Genomic DNA, 19,155 nt, shown 5'->3' with positions numbered 1-19,155 from the left:
TGATTTGGGTAAACATTTAACAGCAAATTTTGTTTTATAGCCTGCTTAATTATCTTCTGTTGTGACCATTTTGTTTGCCTTTTACAGGAAACCCATGATGGACTTGCTGATCTTTCTCTGTGCACAGTATCGTTTAAATCCATCAGGTTATACTATAGAGTTAATGTCAGCAGAAAATATCCAGATTAAATTCAAACCCAACACACCAATTGGCATGCTTGAAGTGGAAAAGGTGATTGTAAAGCCTAAACAAATGGATAAGAAGAAACCTGCTCCAGTGATACCAGAGGTAAGAACTAAAATTATAGCCTATCAAGAAATTAGAAACAGTATAGTAATCAACAAGGTGAGCTGGTAGCTCAGTCTCTCTTCCTCTCACCATGCTCTACTAGTAGTGAGAAGCTGGGCTCCATCTTCTCGGTAACCTCCTCTTAGGTAAAATATATCCCAATTTATTGCATCCAACATCTTTGCTGCTGCAAGAAAGAAATGTTAAGATGCTATTTAAGATCTCATGCCTTAGTATCCTTTTGGCAAATTTTGATGAATTGAATACAGCAAACCTTCCACAAACTGAAAATCAAGAACTCATAGCATCTCTCATGCTGTGATATGTGTGTCCTTCTGATTGTATGTTCATTTTTCTTTAACGCGTGTTGTTGGTTTTGGTTGTTACTCTGCTTTTCTTTGTATACCCCCCTTAAGAAGACAAGAGCTTTTAGAATTACTGAAGCAACTTCCTTCCTTCCTTCTTTCCTAAATCTTTCCTCCTTCATTTGCAATTCTGCCATATAGAAGAATACCATTTTTTAATTTATCTCAAGCACTAGCATATGGTCATAGGAGCTCTTTTGCTGCCATTTAACCTTCCTTTTACACACACTCGCATGGCTTATTGGCTGACTGATACTGCTACGTAATTTAACCTAGGAGGGTATCCTGTGGCATTGGATCCAGGCATATACCTTTCTGGACAGAGAAGTGACAGTTTTTAAAGTGGATAGTTTGAGCCTTTTTCTTGAGTAGAAGGGATTCACAAACAAGTTCTTAGTTTGCCTTCTAATGATACTAATACATTGGTTACTAAAACATTGGTGAAGTGGACCTTAAGGGGAATTCCTGTGATTATTGTAAATTTGTTAGAAAAATGCCAGTTGTTTCAGAATATATGTGCTGGGCGTTTATTGGAGTTCTTTTCTCTTTAGCAAACAGTAAGAATAGTCATAAACTACAAGAAGACACAGAAGACAGTAGTAAGAGTTAGTCCACATGCCCCCCTTCAGGAACTCATACCAGTTATCTGTAGTAAATGTGAGTTTGATCCTTCGCACACTATATTGTTGAAGAATTACCAGTCTCAAGAACCCCTGGATGTGACAAAATCTCTTAATGACTTTGGACTGAGAGAATTATATGCCATGGATATCAGTCGAGGTAAGACCACTTTTGTAAATTTTTTATAGCAAAGATGTTTACTTAGTATAATCATAAGGTGTACTTTCTGAATTTTTACTTCAGAAGAAATTAATTTCCAGCAATTTGAGAAATGTTTCACTAATCTTCCATAAAATTGAAACTGGGACAAGTTTATGTGTGCTTATGGTTGAGAAGTGTGATAAAAAAATTTTCTTTTTTATCAAAGTGTTAGACACCAGCAAAGGTGGCTAATGTATAGCATCATTTTAAAAAAAACCTTCCCCTCTCCCTCCCCCCCCCCCCCCCCAAAAAAAAGAACCACTGTATTTCCCTTAGCTCATAGAGAAGACATGGGAACATGATGAGAAGAAAAGAACAGAAACATCAGAGAAATTATTTTGTTTTATGTTTTAAAATGCCAAAGTGTTGGAATGTTCTGATAGTGCTTATCTATGCAGTACCTAGGTGCTTTTTATGAATGTTGTTTGACAGTTTCATAAATGGATTGTGAAGGAATAATAATTCTCACTTTAATGGTGGTCCAGCAGAGGCATTATTAACTAACTTGGCTGTATTTGCACAGACCTTCCTATTCCCAACTTTAGCTTTAGCTGTAAGCCTACCTTTTTAAAGGAAGGCTTATTGTACTCTGATTTAAAATTCTCTTAAAGTGTGTTTTATTCTGTTTGAGGCACTTCTTACAGAAATTTTACTTCAGTATAGAATGTCTTATTATTGACTCGCTTCTTTTCAGGATCACTGTTCTATGTTTTTGTTGTTTTCTTTTCCTGTTTTAAAACTGTTCCCCTTCCCTCCTTCCTGAATACAGTAACTTCGTATTTAGGTACCTACAGTTTCAAAAAAATTCTCTCAGTTACCTCCTAAAGACTAGTTATCTCAAACAGTAAGAAAATGTCAGATTTGGAAAAAACATCCTTTCTACCATGGTAAAAACAAAAACAAAGTTTCTTTCTTTCCTTCACTGAATATAAAAAAAAGAAAAAAGGAAACATTTTTACTTGCTTGAACGTGTCGATTGGACTAAATATGCCAATAGTGCATTGTCTGGTTTGTTGTCTGGCCACTGCTTAATCCTGTAGACTGGCAGAACTGCCTTTTGCCCAACCTGAAGCCTGTATCATTTGAATCAAGCAGCCAAAAACCCTTAAAAGAGAATATAAGGGACTATACAGTTTGTACAAAGCAGTGTCCCACTAGCAAATTTAGATGTACTTCAGTTCTCTCAATTTGAAGTAGTTCTGCATTTCCATTTTGCAGAAAACTTTAAAACTTTGAATTTTCAGATTTATGAAAATAAATGGTGAGATGTATCTTTTTTCGTAGAATTTAAATTCAAATCTTTAGTCAGATTATATTTTAATTATAGATTCCTCTTTGTTTTCCAAGTTTGGACAGCCTGACAATCCAAAGCTTGTACAGCAAACTATTTTTACATACTGCTTTTCCTCTTTCCTTCAAAATATATAAATGGAGCCTCTCTCCATATTTAGGAGATTCCCGTTTGTGTTACATGTCTTTAGTCAGAATCCCCCAAATACCTTTTAGGTTATGTAGTTCAAGGACTGTCAGACGTTCCACTGTTTTTTCGCCTGTGTGCTCTCTCGCATGCAGTGCGTGTGTGTGTGTATCATTTTCATTTTATGAACTCAAGTCGTTAAGTGGCATACAGCATTAGGTAGAGTTTAAAGATGAGCATCCTTTTACTTCAGGCAGGTACCCAATTATTTTTCCTAATGTTGAAGGTTCAGCTTGGGGTGCTGTGTTTGTGTAACTTACAGCTGCATCCTTGATTCACTTTGAAATTCTCTTTCTGTCTTTCTGTAGCCACATCACCAGCTGATTTAAATTTACCATCTTTACAAGGTATGCATTAGTGAAATTGTGAAACTGTCACTTACGTGACATTACCGTCCAATCCCATTATAACATCACTTACCTGTAAATTAAAGAATATCTCTGTCCTATGAAAGATGCATAAGAAAAACTTAGTACAGAAGTGGATATACCGAGGATATATTTAAAGTATTTCTGTATCTTTTCACTTAGGTCAATTTATTAAATTTACAGTTACATTTATACTAATGCTTGTACTAAGAGTCCCACAGTGGTCTCACTGATGTCTTCTGTTGGTTGTTGCATTTGCATTCAATGTGATTTCTTTAACAAATTCAAATCCAGTAAAAATTACAGAAGGACAACCTTTAAATTTACAAATCTTCTGCATGAATAGGACTGTGTAAGGAGGATAAATTCTGCATGATACCAGTATGGACTTGATTATCTTTACCATGACTGCCATGCAGTTACACGTAGGTCAGCACCTGTCAGGGTTTCAGTGATGTCTCTCCATAGTCATACCATTGGCAGGCTTCTACCTGACCTGTCCCACTTCACCCTTTGCCATGAATTTGAACTGTTAGGGATTGTGAACTGGAAAGGCTGATGCTCCTTTTCCCTTCTGTAGACTTTGTGATATGAGCCGTAACTTATGACAAGTGGGTTGGGTTGGGCTGAGAGCTGAGGGTATTAAGCCTAGCTGAAACTCATCTGCTTTGAGTTCTGAGAAAGAGGGGAAGAACACTGATGTTAGGAAACCTGGTCACTGTGTAGCTTTTGAAAAAGCTATTAATATAGATGATTTACGGTGTGCTTGGTATATCCTTCCAGAAGGCTGATGACAGACAGTGAAATAGTAAGAATGTAGGAGAAATAATCTATGCAATAAATTAACTTTTAGAACTATTTTTTTCCATTTTAGACTCCTACCAAGTGTCTGAAAACTTAGATGCTTTGAAGGAGAAAGAAAACAAAGGATTTTTCAGCTTTTTTCAACGAAGTAAGAAGAAACGAGAACAAGTAAGATGTAACTTTGCATGAGCAAAACTTCTATAAACATATTCTTAGACCAATCAATACTGCTGATTGTTTTACAGAAAGTATAAAGGATTTGGATTTTTTTTCCCTTCCCTCCAAGGCTGCCAGTGCCCCAGCAACTCCACTGATGAGCAAGCCAAGGCCAACTTTTATCACGAGAGGCAACAGTGTTAGCAAGCAGTATGATTCAAGCACTTTGCCATCTGAAATGCCAAAGAAACGGCGAGCTCCTCTACCACCTATGCCAACTTCTCAGAGCGCCCCCCAGGAACTTGCCCAGGTCAAAACGGCCTCTGATATTGTGAAATCTAACAGTCTTGATAAGAACGAGCAGGTTAGTTACATTTGCTTCATTTATCTCTAAACTTCTTGATTTAAGGGAATAGTCCTGTTATGTATCTGCTGATGGGAATAAAAGTACAGTGTTTACTTCTAAAAACTTTGGTCTGACAGTAACTATAGGTATTGGCGGATGCATTTTTTTTTAATTGTCATGTCCCGTATTCAGAGTAGCTGCTGTACTTTTAGAAGGAAAAAGTAACTCCTTATGTAAATTGCCCTTGTGAGCAGCTTTTTGTTCTTTTGGATGAATAGTTTACATATTTAAATATGAGAATGTAGTCTCACTTTAGCATGTCTGGTAATTATATGTTTTGGTATTACCTGTCCTTTTTAATGTTTTAATTATATAAGATTAACAATATTTAGTTCTTTAACATTACTAGAAAAAGATGGAAATCTTAGGAAGTAGTCTTAACTTGTTGGAAGCACAAGAATGTTAAATGAAGGTTTTATTTTAATCAAACAATCGTATAGTGACATATTTAATTGAAGCTGTGAGATGTGGGCTACATACCAGTTACCTATATATCCAATGCAATGTAGAAATGCTGCCAACAAAATTTGGGAGAAATTGATGCATCAGGTAATATTTTGGTAAAGCACATATGGTCAATTGTGAATTCCAGTTAAAGTTCAAGGCTAAAGCTGGCATTATAAATCAAAACACTTTATTTTGTACTTAATACTTTGCTTTGAATTCAGAATCTAAAGGTGATCTTTAATAAATGAGGCTATTGGCACGCTAGAAAGATGATAAGTAGAACAAAATGAAATACAAGTCTGAGAGAGAAATTTTGTGTTAGACCCAGAGACAAGAAAAGTCAAACTGTGACTTGGTTTATCTTTATACAATGATTTACTCTTTCATTAATACACAGAACCACAAGAGAGCACTGTTTAACAGAAGTTCTGAATTTGTGTATTGGGTCCTGCTGAAATACTTTATCATTAAAGACAAAGGATTTTTTCCTTTATTTTAATAAAAGGAATGTTGAAAAAAATCGTCATAATCTTTTTTACCTCATCATGTTTGCCTTTTAATTGAATTTCAATTTTTAAAAAATTATTTATAATGTCAACATGCTTTAAATGATTAATATTCCATAATGTCTAACAGTAATGTATGACTGCTGGGCTAGGATCTGTCACTCAACAAAATTGCTTAGATTTATTATTTTGTACTGACATTTCTTATTCATCTAAAGTGATTAGACTGAAGTTGACTAACTCATGAAGAAAGGACAGAAGTCCAGATTGATGAAGTTACCTTTTTTGTGTGTGTATGTTTTCTAGTTTGTACAACCTTGTGCAGCTCCCTCAGAACTTAGAAGCCTTTGGTATGTTTGTTTAAGAAGAGTCTCGTTTCATTCTGGTTTAACTGCACAGTGATTTATAGGATACTACAGAGCTTGGCACTTAAACATGGGTGAATATTGCTCTGCACCTCGGATTTTATTAATTTATGTAAAATAATTTGTCTCTTTAGTATCTACCTTCCAACAAATATCATCTGATGAGTGAATTTAGACTGGAATAGTACATATGGCTCAACCTGGTCAGGGAACTGGTAGGGGGGGATCCTACTGGAGTTTCCACTGGAGAGCTAAGGAGCTCAGGAGTGCTGGGAGATTTTCAGAGACAGCCTGAATTCTAGAAGCAGAAGAACAGTCCATCTCCCAAAGTGGGAGAAGGGGCAGGCATAGAAAGAAACCAGCCTGATTAAATGCTGAGCTCCTGAGAAAGCTCAAGGGCAAAGAAGTACATGAGAGATGGAAAAGGGGACAGTGTAATTCCCAAAAACAAATACAGAAACACTTCTCAGACATGCGGAGATGCTGCTAGGAAGGCAAAAGCAAGGCTGGAGCTCAAACTCTCAAGAGATAGCAAGAATAGTAAGAAAGGCTTATATAGATTAGTAGCAAGCGGAAGTATGGCGAAGATACAGATTTGCTGCCAAATGGGATTGGCAAATTAGTTACAAATGACACAGAAAATCTGAGGTGCTTTCTCAGTGCCTCAGTACCTTCTGCATCTCAGTCTTCATGGATAAAGTTAGCCCCTGACTCTCTATGCCAAGAAGCACCAATGAAGCAAACGGCAAAGCTCTAATAGCAGTGGAGGGCTGAGTTAGGGACCGTGTGTACAAATTGCACATAAGCAAGTCTGTGGGACCTGAGGAGATACATCTGAGTGTGCTGAGCAAGTTGACTGACATCACTGTAGAGCCACTCTCTATCATCTTTGAAAGATCATGGAGATTAGGGGAAGTCCCAGATGACTGCAGAAGGGCAAATATTATCCCCATCCACCAAAGAAAAGGGCAAAAAGGAAGATCAGGGAAACTACAGAACAGTCGGCCTTACTTCAGTCTCTGGGAAAATTATAGAACAGGTCCTCAAGGAAGCCATTTCCAGGCAAATGAAGGACAACGAGGTGTCTGAGAAAAGCCAATGTGAATTTAGGTAGAGTAAGTCATGCTTGACCAGCCTGATTGCATTCTGTGATTAAACAGCTTGCACAGTGAATGAGGTCATCTGCCTTGATTTTAGCAAGGTCTTTGACAGAGTCTTCCACAACATTTTGTTGACAAGCTAATAAGATATGGACTAGATAAATGGACCACAAGATTGGAAGAAAACTGGCTAAAGTGCCAAGCTCAAATGGTGGTGGCTAATGGCTTCAGTCAGGCTGGCTGTTGAGTGGAGGTCCTGAGGAGCTGGTAACAGGTTTGATACTATTCAATATCTTTATAAACAGCATAGATTATGGAATTGAATGCACCTTCAACAAGTTTGCAGATGACACCAAACTGGGAGGAGAAGTAGGTATGCCAGAAGAGTGACCATTCAGAGAGATCCTGACAGGCTGGAATTGCATGAGGTTTAACAGAGATAAACAAAGTTCTGCATCTGGGATGGAGTAATCCCAAGTAGCAGTACAGGATGGGTCTGACTGACTGGGGTGCAACTCTGCTGAGAAGTGCTTGGGGGGTCCTGGTGGGCAGCAAGCTGAATGTGAACCAGCAGCATGCCCTGGCAACAGAAAGCGAATGTTGTCCTAGGCTGCATCAGCAAGAGCAGATCAATTTGATCCACCTTGATTTCACTGCACTGAATACATTTTAGGCCTCCCTTGGATTACTGTGTCTGGTTTTGGTCACTGCAGTTGAAGAGGGAGATTGAAAAACTGGCAAGGTTCTGGTGGAGGGTCACTATGATGTTTACAGGGTTGGAGGACTTGATGTATGAAGAAAGGTGGAAGGAATCAGGCTTTTGTGGCCTACTGACCAGAAGGCTCAGATGGGATCTAATCAGTCTTCTGATAGCTAAAAGGTATTATAGAGAAGGTGGAGGTACTCTCTTCACAAGGATGCATGGTGACAGGACAAGGGCCAACAGGCACTAGTTGTTTCAGGGGAAATTCCATTTAGATAATAAGAAGAAAAACCTTCACCATGAGAACAGCTGAGCATTGGAATAGTTTCCCCAGCGAAGTGTGGAAGCTCCCTTGCTGGAAATACTTAAGATGTGCCTTGACAGGCTCCTGGGATAACCCACCCTAAGGCCTTGCTTTCCACAGAAGGTTGGACCAAATTATCTCCAGAGTTCCCTTCCAACCTAGAATTTTTTATTTCACATGGGTGAACCAAACTCTTGGTTTCAAAACCATGTGCATAATTAGGAGAACAGAAAAAATATAACAAGACTTCATCACCAACAGAAACACACCAATGGATACTTGTTTTTGTTGTTAAATTGAGCACTACTCTGAGTAATGTTGTTGTCAAGGGGAAGACTGGAAGCTTGTTTCTTGCAGCTTCCACTCTAAAATGAACACAAAGGTGCCTCTAACTAGTGAGAGTTCTGGTTTCACTTAACTATGAAATAAAGAACAGTTCCTTTGAAAACATAATGTGTTAGGTGAGAGACAATGTAAAATAATTTTATTCAAATAAAAATAGCATGTAGAGGATTTTCAACTTTATATTTGGGTGCTATTTAATATAGACTATGTCTCATTTCACTGTAAATGAGACAAGAATTTGGCCTCTTATATTCCCCACTGTTAAAAATGTGCCTCCTGTTTCTACAATTTAAAGTCCGGTTTAGATTACTTACTGGGCTGATCAGTGTGTTTGCTAGGCTGTTTAGCATGTCTGGTAGTTTCATTCTTATTGCCATGTCCCATCAAGTTAACTTACAAAACTAGGATATAATTATTTTCTTAAGAGTTACTTTTTATCTGCTTCTGTTTTACTGAAAACATTTCTTAGCAAATCATGCTGCTTTTAAGAACGCTAAAGTTGAGAAGCTGCTTGCCCTTCAGTTTATTTGGCAAACTGGCTGCATGCTGAATTTCGTTTATGGACCAGGGTGACCTTCTGCGTGTGCCTTATTATGGACAAATCTTTTTTGTAGCATCCACAAGGAAGACAAAGTGAAATGTCAGTTTTGCCTAGATAAACTGTTTTCCTGGTTTTGATAGCAACAGGCATTTGCCCATGCCAAAGCAGTAACATCAGACAACAGTGAAATGAGCCAGCTTTAAGGGAACAGTGTTCTCGTGTTGCTTTTCTTTAAATTCACAGTGTATTGTAGTCCAGCTTCTCACAGTATGAAAAGGGTTTTAATATTTACTTCCCACAGCTTCCCCTCTTCCTTTCCCTTAAAAAAGAAACAGCTTTTTCTGTACCAGAACAGTTACATTCTGATATGAAGGTTGATTTTTTTTTTTCTCTAAATTTCAGAGTGATTATAGAATTAGTTTTTGAAGATGATATGCTGTTATTTTTAGGTAAGAAATCAGTATGAGGGATGAAAGGTTCTCTCTTGCAAGTTGTTATGTAGCATGATTTGTCCGTTCTTCATAAGACAGGATGACTAGTACTGCTTAAATATTTAATTTAAGCACAGCAAATTTCTGTGTTAAATTAGGTTGGAAACAAGCATGTTAGTCTAATACTGAAATCCCTCACTGCTTGTGTCAATTCTAATTTGGAGCGAGATGGCTCTTGCCAGAAGTATGTTTGGAACTAGCAAGTTTAAATACACTTGCAAATAGAGAGGGCTCTCAAGGGTTTATGGAAAGTGCCGTTGTATAATGCTGTGCGTGTATCTTCTCAGTTTTCATAAAAGGGGATGCAATTTTCTAGCAATAACATTTCTTTAAATGAAAAGCGTTTGATTATGCCCAAAATGCAGTTGCTAGTTTTCTTCCTAGTGCTTTATTTATAAAAACTAGACTGTGATATCTTCATTTTTTTTTTTAATGAATGTCTGTTTCAGTACACTATGTTCAGTTACTGTAAAGGAGCATACATAAACTATGCTTGGTAGGACCAATTAAATGGAGATTTTTAGCCAAAACATTTACTGTTTAAAATGATGGATAGGACTTCTCAACTGTAGAAATGTAGTTCACTTTTATTTACTCAAGCCTAACTCCTAAAGAAATTGAAATCCCCAGTCTGTTCCTCAGAAAAGAGAGGGAAGGAGCAGATGAGAAATGGGGAAGGGGTGGGAAGCAGCCAAGCCATTAAGTGGTTCTGAAAAGATTAGCCATGTCATGGAATAGCTTCATTAAGGTTTGTGGGAGGGATGAATGCCATACTTCAGAGGTTACACCAGAAGCTCAGTTGCCTAAGACGTGATGATTAGGCCTTTAAAGGAGAAGTTGGGCACTGTCGCAGCAGGCCCTGTGATGAATCTCAAGGAGATCTTGAATAGAACCAGGGTCATCTGCAAGAAGACAACGCTCAGGACTGTTTGTTTTCTCTTGCCAAAGCTTGCATGAAGATAATTTGATACGATTCTGATGTGATTCAAAACTGGTTTGTGGACATAGCATGTATCCACTTTTCATATATACCAAACACATAGCCTTGCCCTCTTTTTTGTATTTACTTCTGTACCATGGTTTATGTACAGAAATCATTGGAGAGAGTACTAGTATCAGGTATTTGGAGAGAAGACTACCTGTTGAGGTTCTCCAAATGTACTCTGTATGTCCTTTCCTTGCAATAGGTCAGAGGTATATTGCTTTCTTCCTACTAGCTTGGGTAAGAAGCTTAAGTCACGTAATAGAAATTTAGTTCATTCAGCATTGTAATTTTTTTTTCTGTTATTCCTTGAGCATACATTTGTCTGCAAACTTCTTTCCCTGCATGGTGTAAAAGGAAGAAAAAAATACTAGCAATATGGTTAGCAGTATGCTTTGTTATCCTATTCCCCCCTGTATAGCTCCTTTTAAGCCAGGATATCTGTGGAGGAAAAGAGGTACTCTTGAAATGAAAACGTGTATGTAATGACACTTGGTGTGAGGCATGCTTTCCAGCACAGTGAAATGCTCTACTATGCTCCTTCCCAAACACTCACGGTTTTCTCCATTCCAGCTGCAAAATTACCATGTCTTAATTACCTTTCTCCGCTTTTTGAGGCGAGAAGGGGGTCAGGCACCGTGTCTGCCATTGCTGGAAGTGGGAAGGGCTGGCCTCCACTGGTGTCTGCTTGGAATGGGGTGGGATTCAGTGCCAGATTTGTCTGTACACGTTTGAGGCTAAAAAGCCTCATAATCCCCTCTTTGTTCCAGGAGGAGGAAGGTGTGCAGTGTTAAAAAGGGAACTCCTGCATGCATTCGGGAAGTTTGGACAAGTGTTCACTAGTGTTTCTGCACAAGCACAGTTAATTACTTCAGTGATTCCAACGTGAACTTAAAGTGCGACTGATAAAGCACTGGTATCATTGGCAGTTGGTGTGACACATGAACACCCAGATGTATATTCCAAAACTTTGTCAGATGCATGTTAATATTATTTTATTTTTTTCCATCTGTTTAAAGTACTATTTTCATATTTCAACCTTTGTTAAGATTTGAAAGCTCTTAATATTCATATGCTGAATAATTCCTGAGAAAATCTGTTCAACACTTGAACCTTAACTGGAACATTTAGTACTTGCTTGTAGTCTCTTTGCAAATTGTTTGTTTCTTTGGATGCAAAGGGCAGTAGAAAGGCTTATGAAAATCTTGTGGTAGCATTTGTGCTCTTACGCTGAGAACGTTATTTCCCCCCCCACACACTTACTTTTTTTCTGTGCATGAGGGAACTCTGGTGACATCTGTTTAGCTGAGCGAGTACGCGCAGAACTCTGCACCGAGCAAGGCAGCTCAGGGAGCCTGTGCAAAGCAGATGAGGGTGCAGACCTTTGACCGGAGGAGCCGTGTCTTTGTGCAGAGCAGAGAGAGGGGCTACAGCTTGTACAGCAGCTACCAGAAAGGAGAGAAATACAACTGCCCCTTACCAAGAAGGAAAATGATGTAACAGTCAAAAAAAATCTGATTTGGGGAAATAATATCATCTTTGACACCCCTTCCGCTGCAAACTCAGATGCTGAATACTGGGGGTTTTTTTGGTTTTTTTTGGAGGGGGGTAGAACTACTTAGGAACTGTGAATAGAAATTGTATTAAAAAAAAAAAAAGTGTAGAGTGATTTTCTTGTGTGAAGTTTTAATCTAGAATCTGACTTGTTAAGAACTATTAGAACTTGCAAGTATTTTTAATTAGGAGTGAAGTACTAAGGTTCATATCCTCTACTTTTCTTGAAAGAATATTTCACCTTGTGCTTAGTCTTTCTCCCTGTTACTCAGAGCCTTGCTTTGCTCTGAAGGGTTTGAGTTGCTTGCTTTGGCATTAAAGTCCTAGGTAGAGGAATTCTGTGAACGCGTTTGGACAACGCTGCTCCTTACAGTGCAGGAAAGTACCTAAGGGATCTGTCAGCCCTGACTGACACCCAGGTGGGATATAACAAAGCAGATGACTGACTGTCCCCAGGGTATCTGGGAGGATAGTTTTCATTGCTGCAGTTCATTCATTCAAACACTATTGAGATGTAACAGGAGCTGTCAGACTGCTTCACAGACAGCTTGTGCCAGTATCTTTTCTCTTGTAATTTTCTTTACAATTTTGATTACGGGGAACCAAATACTCTAGCCTTTTTTAAAAACATCCCCTTACTGTAAGGTTTGTTGTTGAGCGGTAGCTTGGTAAATGAAGCGTCTCTTCCATGGGTATTGACGAGGTCAGGAATTCTGTCCGGGGGGGTGGGGGGGTTTGAAAGAAAGATTTGTAAGTGTATGTATGCCATCTTTGCTCCTCCATATTCCGCGTTGTGAAGCGGCCTTGTTAATTACAGCATGAAGAGAAGCTCTTTGAGGATGTTCCCCACATCCAGTTGCTACGTGGATTCTTCTTGCAAGAAATGAATGTCACTCCTGGATTTTATTATATCCTTGAGTAGGCGAGTGATAGGGATCAAAATTACTACAGAAATAGGCAGCTGTGACCAGTGCTGAAGTGTATTTCTCTATTGCTGGGATCCTGAAAGTAATCATTTAATAAATGTGAAAATAAGAAGTTTCTTCAGCATGAGGCAAACTGCTGTTAGAATGGCAGGCAAATTTACAGCCGCTGTCTTTTTGAGACACAGAACGTATTCTTTGAATTCAAACAATTTAAAATGCAATTGGACTGCTGTATCATATGAACTAAGAAGTCCTTATCAGAGGTCCTGTCAGGAAAACTTTGTCCCTTTTTTAATGCTTTTAATTATCTGTGCACTAAGAAAACATTTCTCTCTTTTGCTGCAATAACGAGGTCATTATTACAGTTATAAGATCAGAAGCTATAGCAAATTATAAGACGGTTGTACTTTCCAAAATAAGTTTTGAAAGATGGCATTAGAAAAGTTGCTATAAAAGTCCCAGTATTTCAGGTAGAGAAATAAATTCCTAATAATTACACATACAGCCTGGTTAGGGCTGCTGTTGGGGGAATGGAAAAGGAAACGTGTGTCATGTCATATCGGTCAGGTGCAGTTGTAGCTTCTTTCAATGACGATTTTGGCTAGTTTTTTGGACTAGCTGGTATTTGAGTTTTTTGAAATTGGCTTAAGGCACAAAAGAATTCAAATTCTCTTTTCATACTCTATAGTGACGATTGATTTTCTTTTCCTGCTGTATCTTGTACTTCTGTAAATATATTCAATTAATCTAAGAAATCTTTTTTGAGAAAACTCAGAATTTAAGATCAGAAACACAGTAATTTTGGTACTAGGCATAGACTTTTGTTTTCCCAAATGTATATTGCAAATGCTTTTGGAGAGTAATTATTGGAGTTATTTTGCCGTTTTTCTTTGATTGCTAATAATCTTCTCCTTCCTCATCTGCTTTCTTAGGCCCCTCCAGGACTAGGAGTAGTAGGAAAGGGCTCCCTGCCGCTCAGTGACACAGCTTCTGTGAACTCCTCTTTACGAAGGATGAAGCGCAAAGCACCCTCACCACCTTCTAAAATGCCAGAAGATCGAAGTGAAAGCATTAATGAGACTGGTAATCTTTTTATACTCCTTAATTACAAGGCAATAGAAAGTATGGTAATTTGGCTAAACATTACAGAAATACTACCCTCTGAGATAAGAACTTAAAAAATATGAGTGCCAAACATCTTCAGATTGTAAGGAGCAGTAATATTATTTTATTAGATCAGCTGATGTAGTGTGAAGGCAAGCTTTAGGACACACTGAGCAGAAAGAAATAAAATTCAAATTAATTATAGTTAGATTACCTATAGCAGTTGTGTCTGTATTAATCAAATGGACAAGCTGGGGGTGGACAGAGGAGAAGATTAGCTTCCCTGGAACAGGGAGGGGTCCATAGAAAATGGATTGAGAAGAAGAATTTTAGGGAATGAGATTTGTATTATTGTTTTTATAATTCTTCCGTTTAACCTAAAAATTCAATTCTCTAGGTTCAAAAATACCCAAGAGTTGAGATTAAAAATATTTGGGAATTGTGACAACAATTGATCGCTTAAGAGAAGGTGCATTTCTGGAAGAACTCACCAGTCTTTAAGATCACAACTTAACATTTTGTCTAGAGCTTTTCTTGGTGCAAAATTGAGAGACAATACTTGTAATAAAAAGGTTTATTTGACTTGTTGCAGTAACAGCGTCAACAGAATTAACCGCTGCTGAGGATACTGTGGAACAAAAAGCAACCGAAATACAGTCCGAAACAGGTTAGTTTTTTCCAAATGCATTGGTCAAATCTATTTTACAGTTGGCTATTATAATTCATAGCAGTAAATTTCTATACTACAGATGTGTCTTAAGTACAGGATTATTACAAGGCCTCAGATCGATTAATTCTCCCATTCAAGTACAGAATATGGCTCTCTAAAATAAAGATGTTTTACCATTACTGCATTCAGGTAGATGTACGTATATTTTGTATTGGTTTCTCTGCTTTACATTTTAGGAAACTAAACATCTCTATTTTCCCTCCTCCCCCTTAAATTAGTCAGAACAGGCTAGAACTTTAGTGATTTTTGTATACCCCATAACAAGCTATTCAAAAGCTGAAGTCCAGTCTTGTTTTCCGAAACCCCTCCTTGCGTGCCCTTGACCTGCATAAGTTGAGTGTAGGAGCAAATCTGTGCCTGCCTTTTGGCTTCTGTCTTGAACAGCCTTTGAGAACATGAGTCATAAATATAAACTGTACCCATAAATAGTTGTACTTTTGTTGAATGCTGAAGAAATAAATTGTGATATATAGAAGTATAGCTATTTAAAATAAAATAGTTACTTAGCTGCTGAATAACTTTTTATTTATTTTGTTTAAGTTCTATGTGGCTGTTTGTAACATCTTATGGTAGGGTTCAGATACAAGAATGAAGTCGTGGCTTCTAAGAGTCTTCTAAAATTTGCAATTGCTTTTAGAATAATCAGTGTCAGTGCAGTCTGGAACAAAACACTCATGTATGTATTTCGGCAAGGATGAAGTATATAAACACTAAGCATGTGGAGTGCCACAAGCAGTATGTGAGGCTAAACACTCAAGTTTCTCACTAGTTGACAGGAACTCAAGTACAGCTGAGATTGAAGCTGTAAGGAAGTATGGTTGCAGACCTGTTACATATTTGTATGCTCCTTTAACTTATGTTGGAAGTAATAATACACACCATGAAAATATATTTAGAACCTTGTAAAACATATGCTAGACTGTGCAAACAAATAACCACAGATGCAGTATCTAGCATATTAGTGTGGACTCAGTTTCACTGGAGGGTTTGAATTACCTTGCTAGAGAGTTCTGCTGTTGAAATGTGCTTCCTCTTCCTCTATCTCCTGTTTGGGTTTGGAGCCTCTGGCAAAGAGATGGGGTAAACAGGCGAGGGCTGTAACTTCTCCTGTCCTCCAAAGCACAAAAAATCAGAGTACAAAAATCTGAGTTAGTCGTGAAGGCACACTTAAAGTATCCTATGAGCGAGATTGCTGTAGTTCTAAAACATGAATGTAATTAAGTGATAATGGAGACTCAGTTTACCAAACTCTCTGAATTCCCTTCGGAAATAACTGATCTGTTTTGAAAATCTTCTTGGCTACTCTTTTGTGGTCATTCTAATGTTTATATTCTTTAATTTGCAAATCATTGCAGCTAACAAACCTTATTTCTGAAGTACTCCTTTGATATTATCAAAGCCACAGCTCCAGCATGTGTCTATCATAGCTTTGAGTTTGCCAGCTATGAACAAATTTCTCTACAGCAACTGAGTGATGAAACTATGTTTACTTGTAATGCTAACATCCTCATGGACCTGAAATACAAATTAAATATTGGTTGTAGTATATTTCTTTATAACGTTTTGGCTTGATAGTTAAAAATAAACACATAACCTTTTCCTAGTTGTTGTAGCAGATGAAGGAGGGTAGTCACTTCTAATATTGTTTCAAGTGAATCATTCTTAAGAATGTTTATTAGTATTTAATTTTCTGTGTTAAAAAGTGTATTTATCTACAGGTGATGGGTCTAAGATGAGCAAATTTATCATGCTCTGATATAATATCAAGCCTTTTTGTTTTCTTGAACTTGTTTTCATGTTAAGATTGTATATCTGTGTCAGAATTTCTGCATTTCCCATCGCTGTAGCGCGTGAGTGCGATCACTGTTGTGCCCGAGTCCTGCATAGAAAAACAGCTATGAACTTCTTAGAATGGCTTGTTTGTTCTTTACGTAGGTTTAGGAAGCTCTGCTTGAGGTATTTGATTTTTGTAGTTGAATATTTTAATTTAAGCTGTAATGGAAAGAAATGGAATCACCTTTAGTGAGCTTAGAACAGCCTGTGTCAAGCCCTACTTTCTCAGTCAGTGGCAGTCTTTATTCTCTAGTCCTGCTTATGATGTCTTCATGCCATGTCTTTTGCTGAAGATTCATTACAGTGCATTTTTTTAAATGTGAAGGCAAAGTCACATAGCACAGCTTCATTGCCATTTTTTTTTTCCTCATGGGTTACTGCTGCTCTCTGGTGGCTGTTCTGTGGCCTTTTTATAAAAGGTCTTTTTAGGAAAGCCCATCATGCTGTGAAAACAATATTCACCTGCAGCAAAATCAGTGGTACTGCTCTTGTCCTATCCCTGTTCTGAAAATTATGCATCAAATTTGGGCATTGTTTTAAATAGACAAGATGGAATAGTTTAGTATCTCTTTAATTGCTAAATTGGACATAATTTTAACTTTACATAAACTCAGTATTTCCTTACATTTGGTTTAATACCACTTTGAGTATCAGTCTCATGGAAGTTTTGTGAGTTTTTGGTCAGTTACGACTGGCATTCACAAAGTAGTTCTTCTACTCATTGCTACTTTATTTAATAAGTAAATAAAATTAAGCTGCAAATATAGTGTTATCTTCTGCCCTAATGTTCAAGAAATTTTATTTAGTGTCCAAGTAGTGCATGGCTAATAGACACATGCACATTAAGTGGAATTATGCTGTAGAATTTGCGATAGGCAATGCTTCTGTTGTAAAATGGTTTTTCCATGGTGTAAAGACAGACTGTACTGTGACAAAAGTGGTTTGAAAGCATGCAACTACTAGAATAAACTTTTAAAAGAGAACTAATTTGAACATTTTTGATTGTAAACAACATTTTTTTCCCTCAGTTATGATTTTTGTTCCCTTTCCCTAAGCCAAAATAATGCTTAGTATTTTTTCTGGAGGAGAGGGTGAAATGGTTAAAAATAAGTAAATAAATTACAGATTTTTAAATAGTTTTCTATTAAATAAATCCCTTTCTATAATCTTCTTAGTTACAGTATCTCTTAAAAAGAAGGAGTCGAGAGCAAAGGCACTGAGATTTACATGATGTAGTCAGTCTTTCTGGTTTTGGTATTTACAAGCCTAATGGCTCACAAAGCAGTAGAAGCCTATTACCTGTTGTGCAAAGAGTATTCTTACTGACTCACGTGAGACTTCTAGTTGATATATCAGGTATTTCTTCACAGTGTTATCCCATAGGTTTTAACATTATTCTTTTAGGCCTATTTAAAGCTTATTCCCTGAGAAGATCAGGCATTAAATTAAACAGACAAAAGTGCAATTTATATGCTTTGTTAGTTACTTGAGAACTGATCAGCTGACTAGAAAAAAAAAGTTTCATTTGCATGGTGCGTGTTTGTATATGTACTTAAACATGGAGTAGGGAAGCAGCATGGGTGTACAATACCTAGCCAGTGTTGCCATAATTATTCTTAGTGGTATGTTGCATATAAAACTCCTAAACTGTGGATCTGGAGACAAGTCATAAAATTGGAACCGTTCCTCTGGCGAGTTAACGGCATGGTGTAGATGAAGGATGGTTGTTTTTTTTGTAGCTGTTGTTGTTTTGCTTTGTTGTGGATCAAATTCAGACTTTATCCTGCTGCAGCCATGGCAGTCCAGTGACAGAGGAGAAACCACCAGTTGAAACTAAGCTCAAGCAAGCCTGATACGCTAACAAATAGTACTTTGTAAACAGTGCGAGTTCCTTTGTGGTTGGAATCATATACTTGCAGTTCAGATTAGTCCAGCTCGAAGCTCGGAGCTGTTCCTAGCACAGTGAAGGAGAGACTTCCATGTAGTGGCAAAGTCAGCAATGCCTTCTACCAAACCAGGCTGACTACGTTTCCATCCCACCAATACAGATATAACTTAGCCTTGGTTACACTTCTCCAGAGGAAAAGCAGCAGAGATGACAGCAGTGCCTGGGCACAAAGCCATAGCAACTCCAGAATGTTTCCATTTGTCTTGTCAGAAATACTGGCTGTGTTTTGTTGTGTAATTCAGGTTTCCATGGCATATTAAGTTAAACTGAAGGTCTTGGTCTTTGTTCCCATGGCTGTCAATGGCTCAGGCCCACAGCATCTGGGAGCTAACCTCAAGCTCTGGGATGCAGATTCTGCGAGTCCACTTTTCAGGTGTACTAGTGTTTCTCACCTGTGCGGGAGACAGTGTTCTTGTGAGCTGGTTACAGGTTGTGGAACAGTCTCAGCAGATCTGATATTTGTCCAAGTTCTGTCACACTTTGTTTTCATCTTGTGACATATATATTTACACATAAAAGCATACTGCTATCACTAAAACTGCCATAGATGGAGATGAAAGAGTTAAAAAAGAAAAGAGAAAAAAGAAAC

General features: G+C 37.8%; 1 protein-coding gene across 8 annotated transcripts in view; it reads left to right on the top strand.

Annotated features, from left to right (window-relative positions):
• The window catches only part of COBLL1 (cordon-bleu WH2 repeat protein like 1), a 90,725-nt gene that overhangs the window by 59,063 nt on the left and 12,507 nt on the right, over positions 1 to 19,155 (top strand). For 7 of the 8 annotated variants that reach the window (XM_064514865.1, XM_064514866.1, XM_064514863.1 and 4 more), the window contains exons 3-9: positions 88 to 289; positions 1,206 to 1,434; positions 3,262 to 3,300; positions 4,196 to 4,293; positions 4,412 to 4,645; positions 13,884 to 14,034; positions 14,648 to 14,722. In XM_064514865.1, the coding sequence (XP_064370935.1) occupies positions 88 to 289; positions 1,206 to 1,434; positions 3,262 to 3,300; positions 4,196 to 4,293; positions 4,412 to 4,645; positions 13,884 to 14,034; positions 14,648 to 14,722 (1,028 nt within the window). The remainder of the gene's footprint in view (positions 1 to 87; positions 290 to 1,205; positions 1,435 to 3,261; positions 3,301 to 4,195; positions 4,294 to 4,411; positions 4,646 to 13,883; positions 14,035 to 14,647; positions 14,723 to 19,155) is intronic. The other variant, XM_064514864.1, reaches the window with a different exon arrangement.

Source organism: Dromaius novaehollandiae, chromosome 7, assembly GCF_036370855.1.
Source record: "Dromaius novaehollandiae isolate bDroNov1 chromosome 7, bDroNov1.hap1, whole genome shotgun sequence".
Classification (NCBI taxonomy): domain Eukaryota; kingdom Metazoa; phylum Chordata; class Aves; order Casuariiformes; family Dromaiidae; genus Dromaius; species Dromaius novaehollandiae.
This window is presented reverse-complemented; position numbering and strand designations above follow the sequence as displayed.